The sequence below is a fragment of the Octopus bimaculoides genome, chromosome 26 (genome assembly GCF_046866305.1).
Source record: "Octopus bimaculoides isolate indiv1 chromosome 26, ASM4686630v1, whole genome shotgun sequence".
NCBI classification, from domain to species: Eukaryota; Metazoa; Mollusca; class Cephalopoda; order Octopoda; family Octopodidae; genus Octopus; species Octopus bimaculoides.
This window is the reverse complement of record NC_142953.1, coordinates 18,545,682-18,566,424: the sequence shown is the minus strand read 5'-3', so window position 1 is coordinate 18,566,424 and position 20,743 is coordinate 18,545,682. Positions and strand designations below refer to the sequence as shown.

The 20,743-nt window shown below is 39.2% G+C and overlaps 1 protein-coding gene across 1 annotated transcript in view; it reads left to right on the top strand.

The window, feature by feature from the left end:
- Nucleotides 1-20,237, top strand: part of LOC106878080 (uncharacterized) — a 217,030-nt gene extending 196,793 nt beyond the window's left edge. Inside the window, exons 46-50 of the mRNA XM_089342991.1 lie at nt 2,893-3,035; nt 6,009-6,091; nt 6,656-6,808; nt 11,283-12,223; nt 18,344-20,237. Of these exons, the coding sequence (XP_089199117.1) occupies nt 2,893-3,035; nt 6,009-6,091; nt 6,656-6,808; nt 11,283-12,223; nt 18,344-18,809 (1,786 nt within the window). The 3' untranslated portion in view covers nt 18,810-20,237. The remainder of the gene's footprint in view (nt 1-2,892; nt 3,036-6,008; nt 6,092-6,655; nt 6,809-11,282; nt 12,224-18,343) is intronic.
- Nucleotides 20,238-20,743: the final 506 nt, after the last annotated feature.

Below are 20,743 nucleotides of genomic sequence, written 5' to 3'. Positions count from 1 at the left end.
TGTGTTGTAGTGTCTCCCACTCATCGATGTAAACCCTACCTTTCGTGTGTTGTACCTCCTCCTTTGATAATGTCCTTCATAGCTTGAGCCAATGTGGCCAACAAAAGAATTCATTATTATTATTACCTGTTGAGGCAAGTGAAATCGAAATCAAACTAAATTCAACGACTGGCACCCATGCCAACGTCGTCTCCTTCATTGGACATGAAAGTCGGCTTGCGAAGACCTGTTGGGGCAAGCGAAAGCGAAATCGTGATGGCACCTGTGCCCAGCCTCGCTTTTCTGGCACATGTGCCCGTGGCATGTGTAAAGACTTTCGAGCAAGTTCGTTGCCAGTGCCGCTGGACTGGCTCTTGTGTGGATGGCACGTAAAATACACCATTTTGAGCATGGCCATTGCCAGTACCGCCTGACTGGCCTTCGTGCCGGTGGGACGTAAAAGCACCCACTACACTTTCTGAGTGGTTGGCGTTAGGAAGGGCATCCAGCTGTAGAAACTCTGCCAAATCAGATTGGAGCCTGGTTCGCCAGTCCTCTGTCAAATCATCCAACCCATGCTAGCATGGAAGGCGGACGTTAAACGATGATGATGATGATTATTATTATTGTTGTTGTTTATTATAATAATAATAAAAATAATAATAATAATAATAATAATTATTATTATTATTATTATTATTATTATTATTATTATTATTATTATTATTATTATTATTATTATTATTATTCAAGACGTCGCACAGTATCCAATATCTTTATAATTTTGATTGAAGGTAGTGTCTACCAGGGGTTTGTACTCTCTGTCAAGTCACAACTAGGACCTCAGACAGACAGTACTTTACGCAATATGCATTCAGTACCAAATAATACCGATTTTTGCAATATACCTAGATTGTAGGGTATTTCTAAAGTTTCCAGATGTTTCCTCAGGTTGGGTAGTTTTGAAACCAATGCTCTGACAACAACAGGGACAACCTTTATGTTTGACTCTCACAGCTGCCACATCTTGGCAATCTCAATTCTCAGGTCTTCATATTCCTCAATCTTGTCCTTTTCTTCCATCTCCAGGCACTGCTACATCGTTTATTAGGCACTCTTGTTTGTCCCTCCTAAAGGTTACTATGTCCAGCCTTCGGTGCTCTAACACGTTGTCTGTCTGGAAGTTAAAGTGGACTAGGAGTTTTGCCTTCCCCTTTTCATCCATTACCTTCTCTGGTGTGTGTTGGTACCAAGCACCCATTACCTCATAGCCATACTTCTGGCATAGTAGCCAGTGAAGGTTTTGGGCTTCCTTGTGGTGTCTGTACTTGTACTTTTTCTGCGCAAGACTTTCACAAGCACTAACAATGTGAGTCACGCTTTCAACCCTTTTCCCACAACATCCTGCATTATTATTATTATTATTATTATTATTATTATTATTATTATTATTATTATTATTATTATTATTATTGCCTTTGCACGCTGGAGATGTACTGCAGTGTCAGCTGTTCACTACCAGTGAACTAAGGTAACACCTCTTATTTTTTGAGCACCTTCCGGAGTATTCAAGTGGTTCCAAGCAGTGCTGTTTTCTGCAAGTGCTCCACCCTTATTGCAGCCCCTATTTGTTCCACATACTTCTCAAGATTTTTGCTCACTGTTCCCAGGGCTCCAACAATTATTGGTACTACTGCTATCTTTTTCATCGACCACAACTACTTAACTTCCCAAGCTAACCTGTCATATCTATCGACTTTTCTTTCTTCCTTATCGCATACCTTGTTGTCAGCTGGGCATGCTATAGCTATGATCCAGCATCGTTTGCTTTCTTTCTCAATTAAGACTATGTCTGGCTTCCTATTCTCTATCCCATGGTCGCACTGATTATTATTATTATTATTATTATTATTATTATTATTATTATTATAAGGTGGTGAGATTGCAGAATCATTAGCATGCCAGGCAAAATGCTTAGCAGCATTTCTTCTGTCTTTACATTCTGAGTTCAAATTCTGCTGAGGTCAACTTTGCCTTTTGTCCTTTTGGAGGTAATGAAATAAGTACCAGTCAGTCACTGGGGTTGATGTAACAAACTCGCTCCTTCCCACAAAATTTCAGGCCTTGTGCCTATTGTAGAAAGGATTACTATTATTACCTCTGCCTTCGCTAAGGTGGAGGTATTGTTTTCAGTTGTGTTTGTTTGTTTGTTTGTCCATGGACAAGATATCTCAAAAACTGCCGGATGGATTTGGATGAAACTTTCAGGGATACTTGGCCTTGTGACTAGCACAGACTTATTAGATTTTGGGATCAATCTGGTACAGCACAAGGATTCTGGATTATTTTTCCTGTTTTTTAATTAATTTTTGAGAGCAGTCAGATTCATTTTTAGTATTCTCATTTGCAAGAGCAGTCGAGTTTATTTCAGATATTCTCATTTTAAAAATCATCTCCGGCTAATCATTAAGAGGACATTGGAATTGCCTTAGCAGAGGTTTCCACTCTCTGAGTGCCCTTGTTATTATTCTTTTTAACTCAGATTTTGCTGGAATTCCTGGAGTCTTGCATGAGTAGCAGGCTTGCTACCTGCAGCCTATGGTACCATGCAATCCATTCTTTCCAGCTTTCTAATACTTTCCTGACCATGCCAAGGGGACAAACCTTTAGTAACAGTTCTACAGGGCACTCTATTCCAGTTTCCTTTATATTCCCCTTGATGCCTTCTGAGACTGTTCCGAAGGACCCAACAATAATTGGCACTATCTTCACCTTCTCCATTTTCCATAACCAGGCTATTTCATACTATTTTGTTGGCCAAAGGGGCACACGGCATCAGCTATATAGCACATGTGGCATACCTTGTTCACCACCATTATCATTATTATTAAATGTTCTTGTTTCATTTCTAAGAATCCAAGAGTTCCTAAATTCCTCCTTCTACATGGCACCTGCCCCTGTGGCGAAATTGTCGAAACCTTTGAATGTGGAACTGAAATTTGATGCACACAAAAACTTTGGAGAGAACAGACCAATGTTGATATTCTGGGACACAGGTAAGTCATGTGGCTTTTCTTGTTACTGTTATTTAGCCCCAGGTCAGTCCTGGTCCAGCAGACCTATGACCAAATGCGTTCCAGATATGACCATCGTATCTTTTACTTGGACATAGTGTATCTAGGACTACATTATCTAATGGGTCCTTCTTTAACTCCAGCTCCACCCTGATCCAGCAGACCTATGGTCAACGAAATTCCAAATGTGACCATCAGGTATCTTAGTCAGACATAGTGTATCTAGGACTACATTATTCAATGTATCTCTCCTTGTTATTGTTTAGCCCTAGGTCTCTCATGATTCAGTAGATTTATGATCAAGGGTGTTCCAACCATAACTATCCCGTCTTTTATTCAGACATAGTGTATCTAGGACTACATTGTCTAATGTGTCCTTCCTTCTTTAGCCCCAGGTCAGTCCTGATCCAGCAAGCATATGATCAATTGTGTTCCAGTAGCTGACCAAGGATCTTCTTTTATTCAGACAGTGTATCTAGGACTACATTGTCTAGTGTGTCCTGGTTTTGCCCCCAGTCACTCCTGATCTGGAAGACCTATGGTCAAAGATATTCCAGCCAGTTCCCTCTCATTTTTCATTCAGCCAACATCCTCACCAAACACGCAGGCCCTAAAAATAGAGACAATAACTTCAAAAGCCTTAACACCATTAGACCTGAGCTCAAGAATACAAGCATAACACCTAGATGCCATTTTGAATTTCTCTCAAAAACTTGCTAAGGTTCTTCGATCTTTTGTTAGTTTCAGTCTGGCCACATAAATATGTATATGTCTCGACCTCCAAACATTAGGCCTCACCGAGGCAATGACTTGTGACCGAGACCTTTGGAAATATGCTGTGCGTGAGAAGACCCGGCAAGCCAAGTGAGACCATAACCCGTGGCCTTTACCAGGGGTGTAGCCAGCCCACTTACACGTAACATTCCTTTCATTGGACACTACACTCCGCTTGCGAAGACCTGTTGAGGCAAATGAAATCGAACTAAATTTGTAGACTGGCACCCATGCCAACGTCTCTTCATTCAACACTAAACTCAGCTTGTGAAGACCTGTTGGGGTAAGTGAAAGCAAAATCGTGATGGCACCTGTACCAGTGGAGCACTAAGACCACCATCCAAGCGTGATCATTGCCAGAGCAGCTGTCTGGCTTCTGTGCCAGTGGCATGTAAATAGCACCATTTGAGTGTGATCATTACCAGTGGCACAGGAAGACATTTGAGCGAGATCGTTGCCAGTGATGCTGGACTGGCTCCTGTGCAGGTGGCACGTGACAAACAACATTTGAGTGTGGTCGTTGCCAGAACCCCTTGACTGGCCCTCGTGCCGGTGGCATGTAAAAGCACTCACTACACTCTCAGAGTGGTTGGCGTTAGGAAGGGCATCCAGCTGTAGAAACTTTGCCAGATCAGATTGAGCCTGGTGCAGCCTCTGGCTCACCAGTCCTCAGTCAAACCGTCCAACCCATGCCAACAAAGAAAGCAGATGTTAAACGATGATGATGATGAGGATGATATATATATACAGAAAGAAGAAAATGGAAGTGATACAGAAATAGTATACATTAACTGTTAGTCATTTATTCTAAAGCATTTATGAGAATATATACATATGTAAAGACTGTGTATTACATAATACGTACCAGTAATTCATAGGATAGAAAAAGAACGGTTTCTTACAGCCGTTTCTGCCAAGAGGTCACAATACCCTACATGTTATTTCCATCTCTTCAGTGTTCTATAGTGATCGGTAGATAAGATTAGGGTATTGGGTGTGCCTCTAGGCTTCATCACAGAGTTTAAAAGAGGGTCTAAAAAGTTCAGAGGGCTAATGCATGTATATATAAATATACATATACACACTCATATACATACATACATATATATATATATATATATATATATATATATATATATATATATATATGTATGTATGTATGTATGTATGTATGTATGTATGTGAGTGTGTATATGTATATTTATATATACATGCATTAGCCCTCTGAACTTTTTAGACCCAAGAACATGGGTGCACATGTGTTTGAATATATATATATATATATTCAGTAATATATATCTGGAAGACCCTGGAAGGAATTGTGCCAAATTTGGGCATTGAAAGCTACACCAATGCCAGAACAGATAAACACTGCACTGTACCAAAGATCCCAGCAATGCTCTCACGCTTTAGGCCAACTATTGCAACAGCCTGTTTCAGGGGCCCACAGCTTTTTAATATTCTCCCAAAGAGCCTATACAAAGTGGATGTAGGTGTTTTCAAATCAAAACGGGACCTCTTCCTGTCAAGAGTCCCAGGTGAACTTACCTCACGGCAAGAGGTACAAATGAGGTTAGCTCCATCAAACTCCATTCTTCACCAAGTGCCACATATTAGAGTAGGCTCTCAGTAATAACAGTGTAGCAAAACGGTGGTGCCCCAGAATGGCCACAGCTCTGAGCTGAAACTAAAGATATATATATATATATCATTCTTTTTATTCTTTTACTTGTTTCAGTCATTTGATTGCGGCCATGCTGGAGCACCACTTCTTAGTTGAGCAAATCGACTCCAGGACTTATTTTTTGTTAGTCTGGTACTTAATCTATCAGTCCCTTTTTGATGAACTGCTAATTATGGGGATGTAAACACACTAGCATCGCATGTCAAGCAATGTTGGAGGAGGGGGGCAGACACAGGCACAAACACACACACACACACACACACACACACATACATTATATACAACGGGCTTCTTTCAGTTTCCATCTACCAAATTCACTCACAAGGCTTTGGTCGGCCCGAGGCTATTGTAGAAGACACTTGCCCAAGGTGCCACACAGTGGGACTGAACCCGGAACCATGTAGTTGGTAAGCAAGCTACTTACCACACAGCCACTCATGTGTGTGTGTATTTATGAAGTATATTATAAACAACCGATTCTTCTTGATATTTTTCAGATTCCCAGACATGGGGAAGTGTTGAAGAGAATTGCAACAGAGAACCAAATATTGACATGGCGACCGGGACCTACAAAATAAAGGTGAGGGTTTCTTTGGACAGAAAACAGCAACAACAAAAAGAAAACCAAACATCTCTGCTTCCAACACAGTAGTTTAAAATGATAAAGTAAAATGGCTAACATTTTCATTTACAACCATCGACATCATCCTCATCATCATCATCATCGTCGTCGTCGTCGTCGTCATCATCATCATCATCCTGATTTTCCTCATCATCCTCGTCCTCATCATCACCATCATCATTGCCTTAATGAACTGTAGTGAGTATGATAGTTCTTCTAAACAATTGGTTTAAGCTAATTAATCATCGTTATCATCACCATTATCATTGTCATCATACCACCACTACAGCCACTGCCACTACCACCACCAACACCAGCCTCACCATTATCAAAATTGTCATTGCCGTTATCCTCAGCCTCCTCTTCTTACTCCTCTTCTTCATCATTACTATATCACTATTTTCACCCCCACCACAGTGATGACAACGACCACCACCACGAACAACGATCCCCGCCATCACCATCACCACCACCACCACTGCTGCCACACTGTCACGTTTTAATAATTACCTTGTTTTACAGATCTGTCCTTACAACAGCCTCTACTCCAATGAAGATGAGAACCGACAACGCTCAAGGAGAAGTACAAGCACCTCTGGATTTAAACCGACGCAGTATTCTTTCGTGTCCGCCAGTCCTTTTGTCAACACACCACCAATTATTCTGACAGACAAAGTAATTATGATTTTAAATCTTCGTTACAAGCATGCTAGTGCCTCTAACCGCCTCCCATGCCAGTGGCACATAAAGAGCACTGTGCGAGTATGGTCAATGCCAGCGCCCCCTGGTGGCATGTAAAAAGAACCATCTGAACATGGTCGATGCCAGTGCCACCTGATTGGCTCCCATGCCATTGGCACATGAAAAGAACCATCTGAATGTGGTGCCACCTGACTGGCTGCTGTGCCAGTGCCATGTGGAAAGCACCCAGCACACCCTGTAAAGTGGCTGGCATTAGGAAGGGCATCCAGCTGTAGAAACCTTGCCAGATCAGATTGGAGCCTGGTGCAGCTTACTGGTTTGTCAGTCCTCAGTCAAACTGTCCAACCCATGCCAACGGACATTAAATGGAAAGCGGACATTAAAAGACAACGACGACGACGATGATGATGATGATGATGATATATAACCACTGGCATGGCTGTGTGGTTAAAAAGATTTTTAGCAACATGGTTTCAGGTTCCATCCCACTGCATGGCACCATGGGCAAGTGTCTTTAGCTCTAGCCTTGAACTGACCAAAGCCTTGCGAGTGAATTTGATAGGTGGAAACTGTGTGGGAGCTTTTTTGTGTGTCTGTGCCTCAATGTGTGAGTGTGTGTTTGTATGCATATGTATATATGTGTGTATGCCTTTGTGTTTGTGTTCGTCTCCCATTACGGTTTGACAACTGGTGTTGATTTGTTTATGTTCCTGTAACATTGTGGTTCAGCAAAGGAGACTGATAAAATAAATACAAGATATAAAAATAAATACTGGCATTGATTTAACCGAGTTCTTCAAGGCAATGCTCCAGCATGGCTGCAGTCCAATGACTGAAACAAGTAAAAGATCAAAGATCACTTATGTTAGCTCTGACATAACTGTTTGTTTTCTACGCAGAAGGCAGCCTAAGGAAAATTCTTCCAGTTATTATTTTGGGTTCATAAACCAGTTACCATTTCTCATTCAAAACCTATTTATATATTATATTACACTCACACACCCACCTGCACATACATGCAGGTGGGTGTGTACAGGTATATATGTGCGTGAGTGGGTGTAGGTGTGGGCATGTCTGTGAGGATTATGATGATGATGATGATGATGACAATGAATAATTCTTGCTTTATATCTTCTCTTTTATCTTTTACTTGTTTCAGTCATTTGACTGTGGCCATGCAGGAGCACCACCTTGAAGGGTTTCAGGTGAACAAATTGACCCTATGGCTTATTTTTTTTAAGCCTAATACTTATTCTATCAGCCTCTTTTGCCAAACTGCTAAGTTACAGGGATGTAAACACACCATCACCGGTTGTCAAGCAGTGATGGGGAAGCAAATATGGAAACAAAGACACATGCACACACACACATACATGTGTGCATATATATATATATATCATCATCATCATCATCATCATCATCGTTTAACGTCCGCTTTCCATGCTAGCATGGGTTGGACGATTTGACTGAGGACTGGTGAAACCGGATGGCAACACCAGGCTCCAGTCTGATTTGGCAGAGTTTCTACAGCTGGATGCCCTTCCTAACGCCAACCACTCAGAGAGTGTAGTGGGTGCTTTTACGTGTCACCCGCACGAAAACGGCCACGCTCGAAATGGTGTCTTTTATGTGCCACCCGCACAAGCCAGTCCAGGGGCACTGGCAACGATCTCGCTCGAAAATCCTACAGGAGCCAGTCAGGCGGTACTGGCAACGGCCACGCTCAAAATGGTGCATCTCATGTGCCACCCGCACAAGAACCAGTCCAGGGGCACTGGCAACAATCTTACTTGGCTTGCTGGGTCTTCTCACGCACAGCACATTTCCAAAGGTCTCGGTCCGTAGTCATCGCCTCGGTGAGGCCCAATGTACGAAGGTCTTGCCTCACCACCTCAGCCCAGGTCTTCCTGGGCCTACCTCTTCCACGGGTTCCCTCAACTGTTAGGGTGTGGCACTTTTTCACGCAGCTATCCTCCTCCATTCTCACCACATGTCCATACCAGCGCAATCGTCTCTCTTGCACGCCACAACTGATGCTTCTAATGTTCAGCTTTTCTCTCAAGATACTTACACTCTGACGGGTATTCACATTGACATTACACATCCAACGGAGCATACTGGCTTCATTCCTTGCGAGCTTACGTATGTCCTCAGCAGTTACAGCCCATGTTTCACTGCCATGTAGCATGGTTGTTCGTACGCATGCGTCATACAGTCTGCCTTTTACTCTGAGTGAGAGTCCCTTTGTCGCCAGCAGGGGTAAGAGCTCTCTAAACTTTGCCCAGGCTATTCTTATTCTAGCAGCTACACTTTCAGCGCACCCACCCCCACTACTAACTTGGTCGCCCAGATAGCGGAAGCTATCGACTACCTCTAGTTTTTCACCCTGGAATGAGATAGAAGTTGTTTCCTGTTTGTTTGCAGTCTTTATTGCACCTGAACATCTGCCACAAACAAAAACTAACTTGCTAGTTAACCTGCCTTTGATGTTGCTGCACCTCTTATGTGTCCATAGCTTGCACCGGGTACATCTTATAGAGTTACTACCTACTCCTTTTCTACATACTGAGCAGGGCCATCTACCTGAAGGGGTTTGTGTTTTATCTACCTTCCTACTTATTAGGATTTTGGTTTTAGCTAGGTTGACTCTAAGGCCCTTCAATTCTAGACCTTGCTTCCACACCTGAAACTTCTCCTCTAGTTCTGATAGTGACTCCACAATTAGGGCAAGGTCATCAGCATAGAGGAGCTCCCAGGGGCAACCTGTCTTGAACTCCTCTGTGATTGCCTGGAGGACTATGGTAAATAAGAGGGGGCTGAGGACGGAACCTTGGTGGACCCCTACCTCTACCCGGAATTCATTGCTGTACTCATTTCCAACCCTCACCTTACTGGCAGCATCTCTGTACATGGCTCGCACAGCTCTCACTAACCATTCTTCTATCCCAAGTTTCCTCATTGACCACCAGATAAGGGATCGGGGGACCCTGTCAAATGCTTTCTCCATGTCAACGAAAGCCAGGTACAGAGGTTTATCCTTAGCTAGGTATTTCTCCTGCAACTGTCTCACTAGAAATAAGGCATCAGTAGTGCTTTTACCTGGCACGAACCCAAACTGCATCTCATCTAAATTGATTCGCTCCCTAATTAGTTGGGCTATGACCATCTCTCTCTCTCTCTCTCTCTCTCTCTCTATATATATATATATATATATATATATATATATATATATATATGTGTGTGTGTGTGTGTGTGTGTGTGTGTGTGTGTGTGTGTGTGTATGTATATATATTTTTTTTCCCCAAATTTGCGTAAATGTGTATAAAATAATATATCAATTGAATAAAGTTAAAACATGGTCGGGTTGTCATGTTTTTTATTATGGTATTTTAAAAGAAAAAAATATTTTTTTACAATGCTGATGTGTGTTAAACATTAAAAACATATTTTGCAATGTTTATAAAATTCAACAAATGCTTTCATATGTTCGTAATAATCACCAGATTTGAAAATGCTTTTAACTGAGTCGTCAAAATACATTTTGAAATCTGGTGATCATCACGAACGTATGAAAGCGTTAACTGAACTTTATGAACATTACAAAATATTCTTTGAATATTTAATATGCTCCAGCATTGTAAAAAAATATTTTAAATACAGTAATAAAAAAACATGAAAACCCGACCATGTTTTAACTTTATTCAACTGATATATTATTCTATACACATTTACACAAATTCGGAAAGATATATATAAAGTATAAGTTAGAGGTGTTAAGCCCTCTAAGGGATAGAAGTATCCAGAGGCACTCCTGGTAATTACCTCCATTAGTATGGACCTTGGTATAAGGTATACATCAGCAGGTAATTTGAAAAGGTAAACTGTAGTTTAATGTATAACAATTTAGCTAGGTGTAATAAATCACCTAAGGGATATTAGATATCCAAAGAATTTACTGGGTTTTATTACCTGTATCAATAACAATGTTATTCCAATAGGTAAATAAATAAATAAAATAAACACAGTTTATTAATATATAAATATAAATAAGAAACAGAAAACAAAACAATAAATTGATCAATTATAAATTGTAATTCAATTTACATATTTTATATTTATGAGATGTCATTTATTTGTATAAGATATTTAAATTGAATTGAATTTATAATTGTTCAATTCATTGTTTTGTTTTCCATTTCTTATACAAACGTATATATATATATATATATATATATGATGGGCTTCTTTCAGTTTCTGTCTAAGAAATCCACTCACAAGACTTTGGTTGTCCTGGCCTGAGGCCATAATAGAAGACACTTGCCCAAAATGCCATGCAGTGGGACTGAACCCAGAACCATGAGGTTGGGAAGCAAGCTTCTTACCACACAGCCATGCCTATGCCTATATTTACATTTATGTGATCTATTCTTTCTTTTTTTTTTACTAGATCATGGTCACTGAAGACCAACCTTTGACTGTGAAAATCAAATACCAGGACAAAGAGAATGATTCTGTTTCCTTTGCCATTTCAACACCTCCTTCCTTGGGCAAGGCTTTCATTGTAAACAATACATTCTTGTCATACGAAGCAAACAAAGATGCATACGGAACTGACAGTCTGGTTGTAACTGTAAAGGAAAATTTCAATAATCTGTCTCCACCTCTGAAGTCTTCAAAAAAGATTTCGGTCATTATAAAAGGCGTCAATGACAGTCCAAACATTATCTACACACAAAGAAATGGACAAGAAATAAGAGTAAACACAAAAAGCAAAATTACTGTTTTACTGGAAGGCAACTCAACTGGTTATCAGCTTGGAAATGTCATTCTCACCGATGTTGATTACAATGAAACGTTTTACTGGAAAATTTTACCCACAGTCTTGCTCCCAAGTTTCTTCAAAATCACCAGAGTCCCAGTCTCTAATGGTAACTCAGTCACAGAGGAGATCCATCATGCCAAAACAGTTGCTAATTACTCGTTGAGTCTGAGCTTGCCCAAAAACATGACTGGCCATTTCGGGTTTCGCTTTGTAGCATCAGATGATAAAAGTATTCTAACAAGCATCACCCAAATTCTGACTCTTGACCTGTGGATTTTCACCAACCCATGCGTTCATGGTCACTGCAAAGTCAATCCCAACTTCCAGATGAGATGCTCCAGCAGGTCACGTGTCAGTAGCTTTGATCAGTTCCTTTGTAAGTGTGACAAGGGTTATGTGGGTCAATGGTGTTCAGACAAGAAGCCGGAAGCGAAAAAGGATCCAGTTGTTGCTTGGGCAGAAATCACAGCTTACTGCCTCTCGACCATCTTGGGCTCCTTGTTGATAGGCATCATGATATATTTCATTCTGAAGAAGAAGTATGCACAAAACAAAGTGACTCCCGTGTAAGCAGCTCTTTCTGTATCACTTTCTCTTTCTTTCTTCTTCCTTCCATCTATGTATGTGTGTGTATATATATAATATATATATATATATATATCATCATCATCATCATCATCGTTTAACGTCCGCTTTCCATGCTAGCATGGGTTGGACGATTTGACTGAGGACTGGTGAAACCGGATGGCAACACCAGGCTCCAGTCTGATTTGGCAGAGTTTCTACAGCTGGATGCCCTTCCTAACGCCAACCACTCAGAGAGTGTAGTGGGTGCTTTTACGTGTCACCCGCACGAAAACGGCCACGCTCGAAATGGTGTCTTTTATGTGCCACCCGCACAAGCCAGTCCAGGGGCACTGGCAACGATCTCGCTCGAAAATCCTACAGGAGCCAGTCAGGCGGTACTGGCAACGGCCACGCTCAAAATGGTGCATCTCATGTGCCACCCGCACAAGAACCAGTCCAGGGGCACTGGCAACGATCTTACTTGGCTTGCCGGGTCTTCTCACGCACAGCCCATTTCCAAAGGTCTCGGTCCGTAGTCATCGCCTCGGTGAGGCCCAATGTACGAAGGTCTTGCCTCACCACCTCAGCCCAGGTCTTCCTGGGCCTACCTCTTCCACGGGTTCCCTCAACTGTTAGGGTGTGGCAATATAAAATCATCATTATCATCATCAGCGCCATCACCATTATTATCACTATCGTCATCATTGTCATTATCATTAACCTCGTCATCGTCATCGTCATTATAATCACCATCATCATTGTCATCGTCATCACCATCATCGTTGTCATCATTATCATCGTCATCATTTAACATCCGTTTCTCCATACTGGCATGAGCAGAACAGTTCAACAGGAACTGGCAAATCACAAGTCTACACCAAGCTTTGCTGTCCTCTTTGGCATGGTTTCAACAACTCAATGCCCTTCCTTAATGCCAAACACTTTACAGCATATCCTGGGTGCTTTTCATAGGACACCAGCAGCAGTGGGAGCTCTTGTGGCAGAAGACCTTTCAACTGGGGGAAGTATATATATAAAGGAGCACTCTGTTGGTTTCAATGACAAGGGTCTCACCTGATCCGATCAACGGAAGAGCCTGCTCGTGAAATTTAAGTGCAAGTGGCTGAGCACTCCACAGACACGTGTACCCTTAGCATAGTTCTGAGAGAGATCCAGTGCAACACAAGGTGTGACAAGGCCATCCCTTTAAAATACAGGTAGCACTCATTTTTGCCAGCTGAGTGGACTGGATCAATATTTAATAAAGTGTCTTGCTCAAGGACACAATGCATCGCCAGGAATTGAACTCACAACTTGCAATCATGAGCCAAATGCCCTAACCACTAAGCCATGTGCCTTCACAATATATATATATATATATATATATATATATATATATATATATATATATATATATATATATATATATATATATATATATATATATATATATATATATATATATATATATATATATATATATATATATATATATATATATATATATATATATATATATATATATATATATATATATATATATATATATATACATATACAAACATATATATATTTGCATATATGTATACATACATATATATATGTATATATGTATACTCTCTCGTTTTACTTGTTTCAGTCATTTGACTACAGCCATGCTGGAGCACCGTCTTTATAGTTGAGCAAATCAACCCCAGAGCTTATTCTTTGTAAGCCTAGTACTTATTCTGTCACTCTCTTTTGTCATAGCGCTAAGTTACGGGGACGTAAATACACCAGCATCGGTTGTCAAGCGATGCTGGGGGGGGGGGGGAACAGACACACAAACATATACACACACATACATATATATATATATATATATATACATATATGACGGGCTTCTTCCAGTTACCATCTACGAAATCCACTCACAAGGCTTTGGTTGGCCCGAGGCTATAGTAGAAGACACTTGCCCAAGGTGCCAGGCAGTGGGACTGAACCCAGAACCATGTGGTTGGTAAGCAAGCTACTTACCACACAGCCACTCCTGCACCTAATATTGATTTGATGGAGGCAGTGAGCTTATGTCTACACAAACATTGGATCACTATAAACAAATCATCTGTGTGGTTGTTTGCTAAGAAATTGTCAAACACTCATACGTTGTATAACAATGGGAGAGTCCATCATATATATATATATGTGTATGTATGTATATGCATACATACATGTATACATGTATGTATGCATATACATACATATATGTATGTACATATACAAACACATAAGCACACACACACCATATATATGAGCGTTTGTACAGTACATAAATTATACAAACGTGTCACTTAAGCTTCATGGTGTGGCAGTAACTTTGCTATTGAGTTCTTCCTACTTGTTCATTGTTCACTTTTCTCATGTGTATCGATATCTATCTAATTATCTATCTATCTATCTATCTATTTGAAGAAAAGCAACAAAAATGTATTAAAGTAGCAGTACGTACGTTTCATACAAGCTTCATTTATTTATGTAATGAGAACATCACATAAGGCCTTCCCTTACTACCTAACTTGAAATTACTGCTATCTTACCCCTCCTTCTAGAAAGAAGAACAAATAGAATATATAGAAATTAAATTCCTGTTTGGTTCACTAGACTGTTGATTAACAGCCCAGTCAAGATGGTATTTTCTTCATCTCCTACTCTTGTATTTGCACACATTTACAAAATGGCTTTCTGAAATGAACTTCCATTATGCAGCTGAGGAGTACATTTTCATTGCACATCTCATGTGGTGTTCTCCCTACATAAATAAATGAAGTTTGTACAAAACATACGTACTGCTATAACCTATTGAATTTTTGTTGCTTTTCTTCAAATTTTATTCACCAAATCTCTTGATTTTGCTTTTGGATTTTACCCTACCAAATTCTGGTGCCACAAACATTTTAAGTACCACATTAAATCTATATTATTATCTCTCTCTCTCTCTCTCTCTCTCTCTCTCTCTCTCTCTCTCTGTATATATATATATATATATATATATATATACATGTATAATTTTTCATAGTAAACTATGTAATCGTTACCAATATAGCATGAGATTTCACCTCAAAAAATCTAAATTAGACTCCTTAGGGATCGTTCTCCTTGTCTATATATCTAAAGTTTTAATTTTTTACATTTAAGAAAGAGATTTGACACCGATGTCCATATCCATGTATTTAATCCGATGTTAACATTTCTGTATACAGCTATATTTGACCACTAAATATAAGTCAAATATATCAGTTGCCATACACTTCTATATTTGACTTATACTTAGTGGTCAAATATAGCTGTATACAGAAATGTTAGCATCGGATTAAATACATTGATATGGACATCGGCATTAAATGTAAAAATTTAAAACTTTGTATATATATATATATATATATATATATATATATATATATATACATATACATATATATATATATATACATATATATATATATATATATATATATATGCTGTTATCATTATTATTATTATTTTTTTAATTTTTTATTATTATTATTCTGCTAAAGTCGACTTTGCCTTTCATCTTTTTGGGTTCAATAAAATAAGTACCAGTTTTGAATTGGGGCCAATGTAATCAACTATTTTTGTATTTCAATTTCTAGGTCCTTATATTTACTTAGTTTGTCAAATTCCTTGGCAGATGTCTTTTTATCAGTGGGAACACTTACATCTATTAGTCTACAAGTATTTTCTTCCCCGTCTTTAATGACTATGTCTGGTCAGTTAGCCTGAATCGTTCTGACAGTGTTGACTGGAAAGTCCCAGAGGCTAGTGACATTTTTATCTTCAACGACTGGCTCAGGATGGTATTTGTACCAGTAAGTAGGAGTGCTGATTTTGTAATGTTACATATTTTCCAATGTAAATACTGTCCTACCCTATCATGGCAATTTTCATATTCGTTTGGTATCAGCACAGGACATCCTAAGATGAGATAGTCTATTGTTTTGTCAAATGTGTCACAGAATCTGCATTTAGGGTCAGAACCATTTTGAAGAACGTTTTGAAGAACATGGTAGTGTTTTGTGAACAAGCTCTGGTCTTGTGCTACCAATATGAAACCTTTAGTCTCTGCTTTCAGTCCTGAACCTCTCAGCCACTGATGGGTTGTTGTTTGATCTACATCAGCATTTCGACTTTGAAGTATATACTGTCCATGCAGAGACTTCTGGCTCCACCGCTCCTCAATTTGTTTCTGCCCATTCTTTTTTGCAGTCTGCTTGATCCATTTTGCTTGTTTTGTGGCAGTGGTTTCAGGTTCTTCAACTATTTCAGGGTTAATGCTAAGTTCCCTTGAGAATTTGCAAGCTTCCTTGACAATCAAATGTGACTTTTTGCTGCTTTCGTGTTTGCACACAAGCCACAGCTTCCAGTCCTCTGTACTAGATAAGTACCTGTTTATAGCTACTGTGGAGGTTTCATAGCACAGTTCTACCTGCATCATTCCTCTTTCCCCATTACTTTAGGTAGGTATAGATGATCAACGTCTGCTTTTGGGTGGTGCATATTCTTATAAGTTATTATTTTTCTTGTCTTCCTGTCCGGGGGCTGGAGCTCTAAGATTCCAGTTAATGATGTTAAAATTGTATTGGACTTCTGGAAGTGTCAGGGTGTTAATGGCTTCAATGTGATTTTTAGAGTTCAGTTCAGTCTTTAGTATGAGTCTTATTCTCCTGTAATATTCTTTTCTTATTTTTTCCTTCTTAGTAGCATGTTGTATACCATCTCCTTTGTTTATTCCCAGGTATCTGTAATTTTCCTATGGTTCAAGCTGGTAGTGTTGGTATCTAATTTAATGGAAGCTGTTTGCCTGAGCTTGCCTCTTACAAAAGTTGCCTTAGCACATTTATCAAGGCCAAAATCCATCCCGATGGCATTGCTGAATTCTTTAACAGTTGTTAGCAGCCCTACTAGCTCTTCATCATTTCTAGCAAACAGCTTCAGATCGTCCATATAAAACAGATGGTTTATTGTGGTATTGTAAACTTTGAACCCATACCTGGTGTTATTTAGTTCATTTGGGAGTGGGATCAGTGCCATGCAAAAGAGTAATGGGGAACGAGAGTCACCTTAAAAGACGTCTCATTTGATGTTAATGTTAGGCTGTCTCATCCCATTACTATGGTTTAGAAGGAGACGTGCTACCCTGTAAAACATGTTACCTTGTAAGAATTTGGAGACTACAGGAGAGATCTTATATATCTCAAGGACCTTGAGTAGCCAATTATGTGGGACACCATCAAACACTTTCCTGTAGTCTATCCATGCCAGACTCAGGTTCTTGTTTTCGCTCCGGCAATTCTCTACAATCATTTTACTTCTGAGTAATTGATCTTTTGCACCCATAAGAATTCCTTTTATAGCCGTTTTGAGCTTATGGAAGGATAGATCTCTGTTCAAGGAAAGCATATATTCTGTCAGTTAATACAGATGTGAGGATCTTGTAGGAAGTGTTGAGACATGTTATTGGTCAGTAGTTCTTTGGATTTTTGTGCCTTCATTTTTGGTAGAAGGCATGTTATTCCTTCAGTCAGCCAGGCAGGTATATTTGCTCTGAGTTCTGGATGACAAAAGTCAGAGATGCAGCTAAATTTTGATGAGACTTCCTAAGAACACAGCTTTCACTTATAACGTGCTTTCACTGCACTACCGAGCACAGCTCTGTGTGCTGTGGTTTGTTGTGGTGCTCTTATTTTCACTGTATTAAAAGTATTTTACGTAGAATGTGTGCAGTGCCTAGTAGTGCTATTTTCTGTGTGCTGTATATATTTCTAAGTCCTGGTGTTTTTGTTATGTATTTGTCTGAATATTTTTTTATCATACCTAATGCACCTATTATGATAGGAATTGTTTCTGTTTTTAGATTCCACATTCGAGTTGCCTCTATTTCCAGGTCTTTGTATTTTGAAAGTTTCTCCATTTCTTTTAGGGAAACGTTGTCATCTGCTGGTATTGATACATCAATTAGAAAGCATTATTATTATAATTATCATCATCATCATCATCATCATCATCAGTATTATTATTATTATTATTATTATTATTATTATTATTATTATTATTTTCCATAGTCGCAGATTCAGTGAATCTCTTGAGAGGGAGACAACACAACAGATTGTCCAGTGTATGACCAGCAATCCTATTACAACATTGGAACAAGAAGAGAAGTCGCAGCCATGCAACAGCACCAAATTCACTTCTGACTACACCTCAATTTCCGGCAATGGACACAATGAAAAGAGACCATTGCATGACGGAATTGACAACAGCACAATGGACCTTTGTCCAGACACGACCACCACTGCCACCGCTGCCATTTCATGTGTCAGTCCAGGTAGGGGAGAGACTGATGACCACCTAATGGGCAGACTTGTGACAATCCTTGAAGGAGGGCCAGTGACCCCACCAGGAGGAACAGGGGGAGGTGTGGTGATAGTTAAGCAGGGTAAGGCAGCAGGGAATGACTCTGGTCAGGAGGACCAAGAAACAATCATTCTAGAACGTTCACCATCAGAACTAACCCAAGTGTCCATTTAGAACACCCAACCCACACACCCACCCACCTGAAATAATAAAAAGCCCATTATTTCTCCTTCTCTCTTTCTTTCTTTCAATCTTTCTTCTTTTGTTTCTTTGTTTTTTTCTTTTTTCTGCCTCCTTTCATTCCTTCCTTCTCTCTTTCTCTCTTTCTTTCCTTCTTCCCATCTCTCCATCCTTCCTTCTTTCCTTCTTTCTTTCTTTCCTTCCTCCCTTCCTCCCTCTCTTCTATCACTTTTTTTTCTTAGATTGTTTAATTAGTGACTGATTAATTAATCAATTGATTTGGTATAAAACCTAAAATCAATTCTAAAAAACAAAATATATCAAAGTATTATTATGTCAATGACCCTCTACACAATCAACACAGTCTTCAGCAGGATATGATCTCATATACCATAGCTTAGCTTAAAAGTCACACTGCCTAGCTGCATAAACATTTCCCATATCAACACCACCTCCACCAACGCCAATACTACAGTAAAAGACAATTGGCCAACATGTCACATGGTGGAACTGCACCCAAAACCATGTGACCACAAAGCGAACCTCTAAACCACACAACCATGCCTATGCCTATCTAGGAGTATGCAATCATGAATGTATCAACCCCCTTTAGAAAGGAAGGTTCGTTTTGAGAGAGAGAGAGAGAGAGTGGGGGATTCCAAACAGAGGGGGTGACCATGTGGAGGTTACTAAAGTTATCTCTACAGATATTATAGTCAGCACTGATTTTTGTTATGACTGTTTGTATCCGAGATCGAAGATCAAAAAGGGTAATGGGTGTATATGCCATGTTTTGGGGGCGGTTTTGCCCCTTCATCAGCACCTATACAACCTGTTAATCATCCTCAAAAATATTGCTTAACCTGTTCGATACCAACCTGGTTGAAACCACCTCCAGCTCTGAGTACAAATGTCTTGTTTTCATAAGTTTTGAATTAAAATCTTCCACCAAACCTTAGTCACAATTTATGTTCCTAACACTAGCTTAATGATAACGAAGTTATTTTACTAAATTCTCTGTTATATTTCAAATTAATTGAAAGAAACACAAAGCATCTCAAAATAAATACGGTAATTAAAGGATTAAGTAGGGTTTAGGTGAACAAATTGACTTTTTTTTTATAAATCTGCTTCATATCCTATTGTTGTTTGGTGAACCACAAAGTTATGGAAAATAAACAAACCAACACCAGTTGTCAAGTGGTAGTACGAGACAAACACAAACACAAAGATACACACACACGCACACACGCACACGCACATACACACATACATATACATATACATACACACACTCATATACACATGCACACACACATGTATACGCATGCATGCACACACTCACACACACACACATGCATACACACACACATACACATATACATATACACACACATGTACACACATATATATACAAAAAAACCAGGATATCACACGCGTTTTATAGGTAGAGATACCAAGTTAAAACGATGCATTTTGAGTAGATATTTTGAGTAGATATTTTGAGTAGATATGAATAATAACAATAAATGGAACAAAACGCATATAAATAAAAGTTCCTTTAATTCCTACATATGTTTCAAAATATATGTGCACTCTACTCCAAAGAAGCAAGAGGTGCTGGAATTGCACATATATTCATCGTCAGGGAACCAACATATAGAAGCAAGACAAATGAGAAATGATAAGGCATTCTATATGTTGGTTCCCTGACGATGAATATATGTGCAATTCCAGCAGCTCTTACTTCTTTGGAGTAGTGTGCACATACATTTTGAAACATATGTAGGAATTAAAGGAACTTTTATTTATATGTGTTTTGCTCCATTTATTGTTATTATTCATATATATATATATATATATATATATATATATATATATATATATATATATATATATATATATATATATATATATATATAGATAGA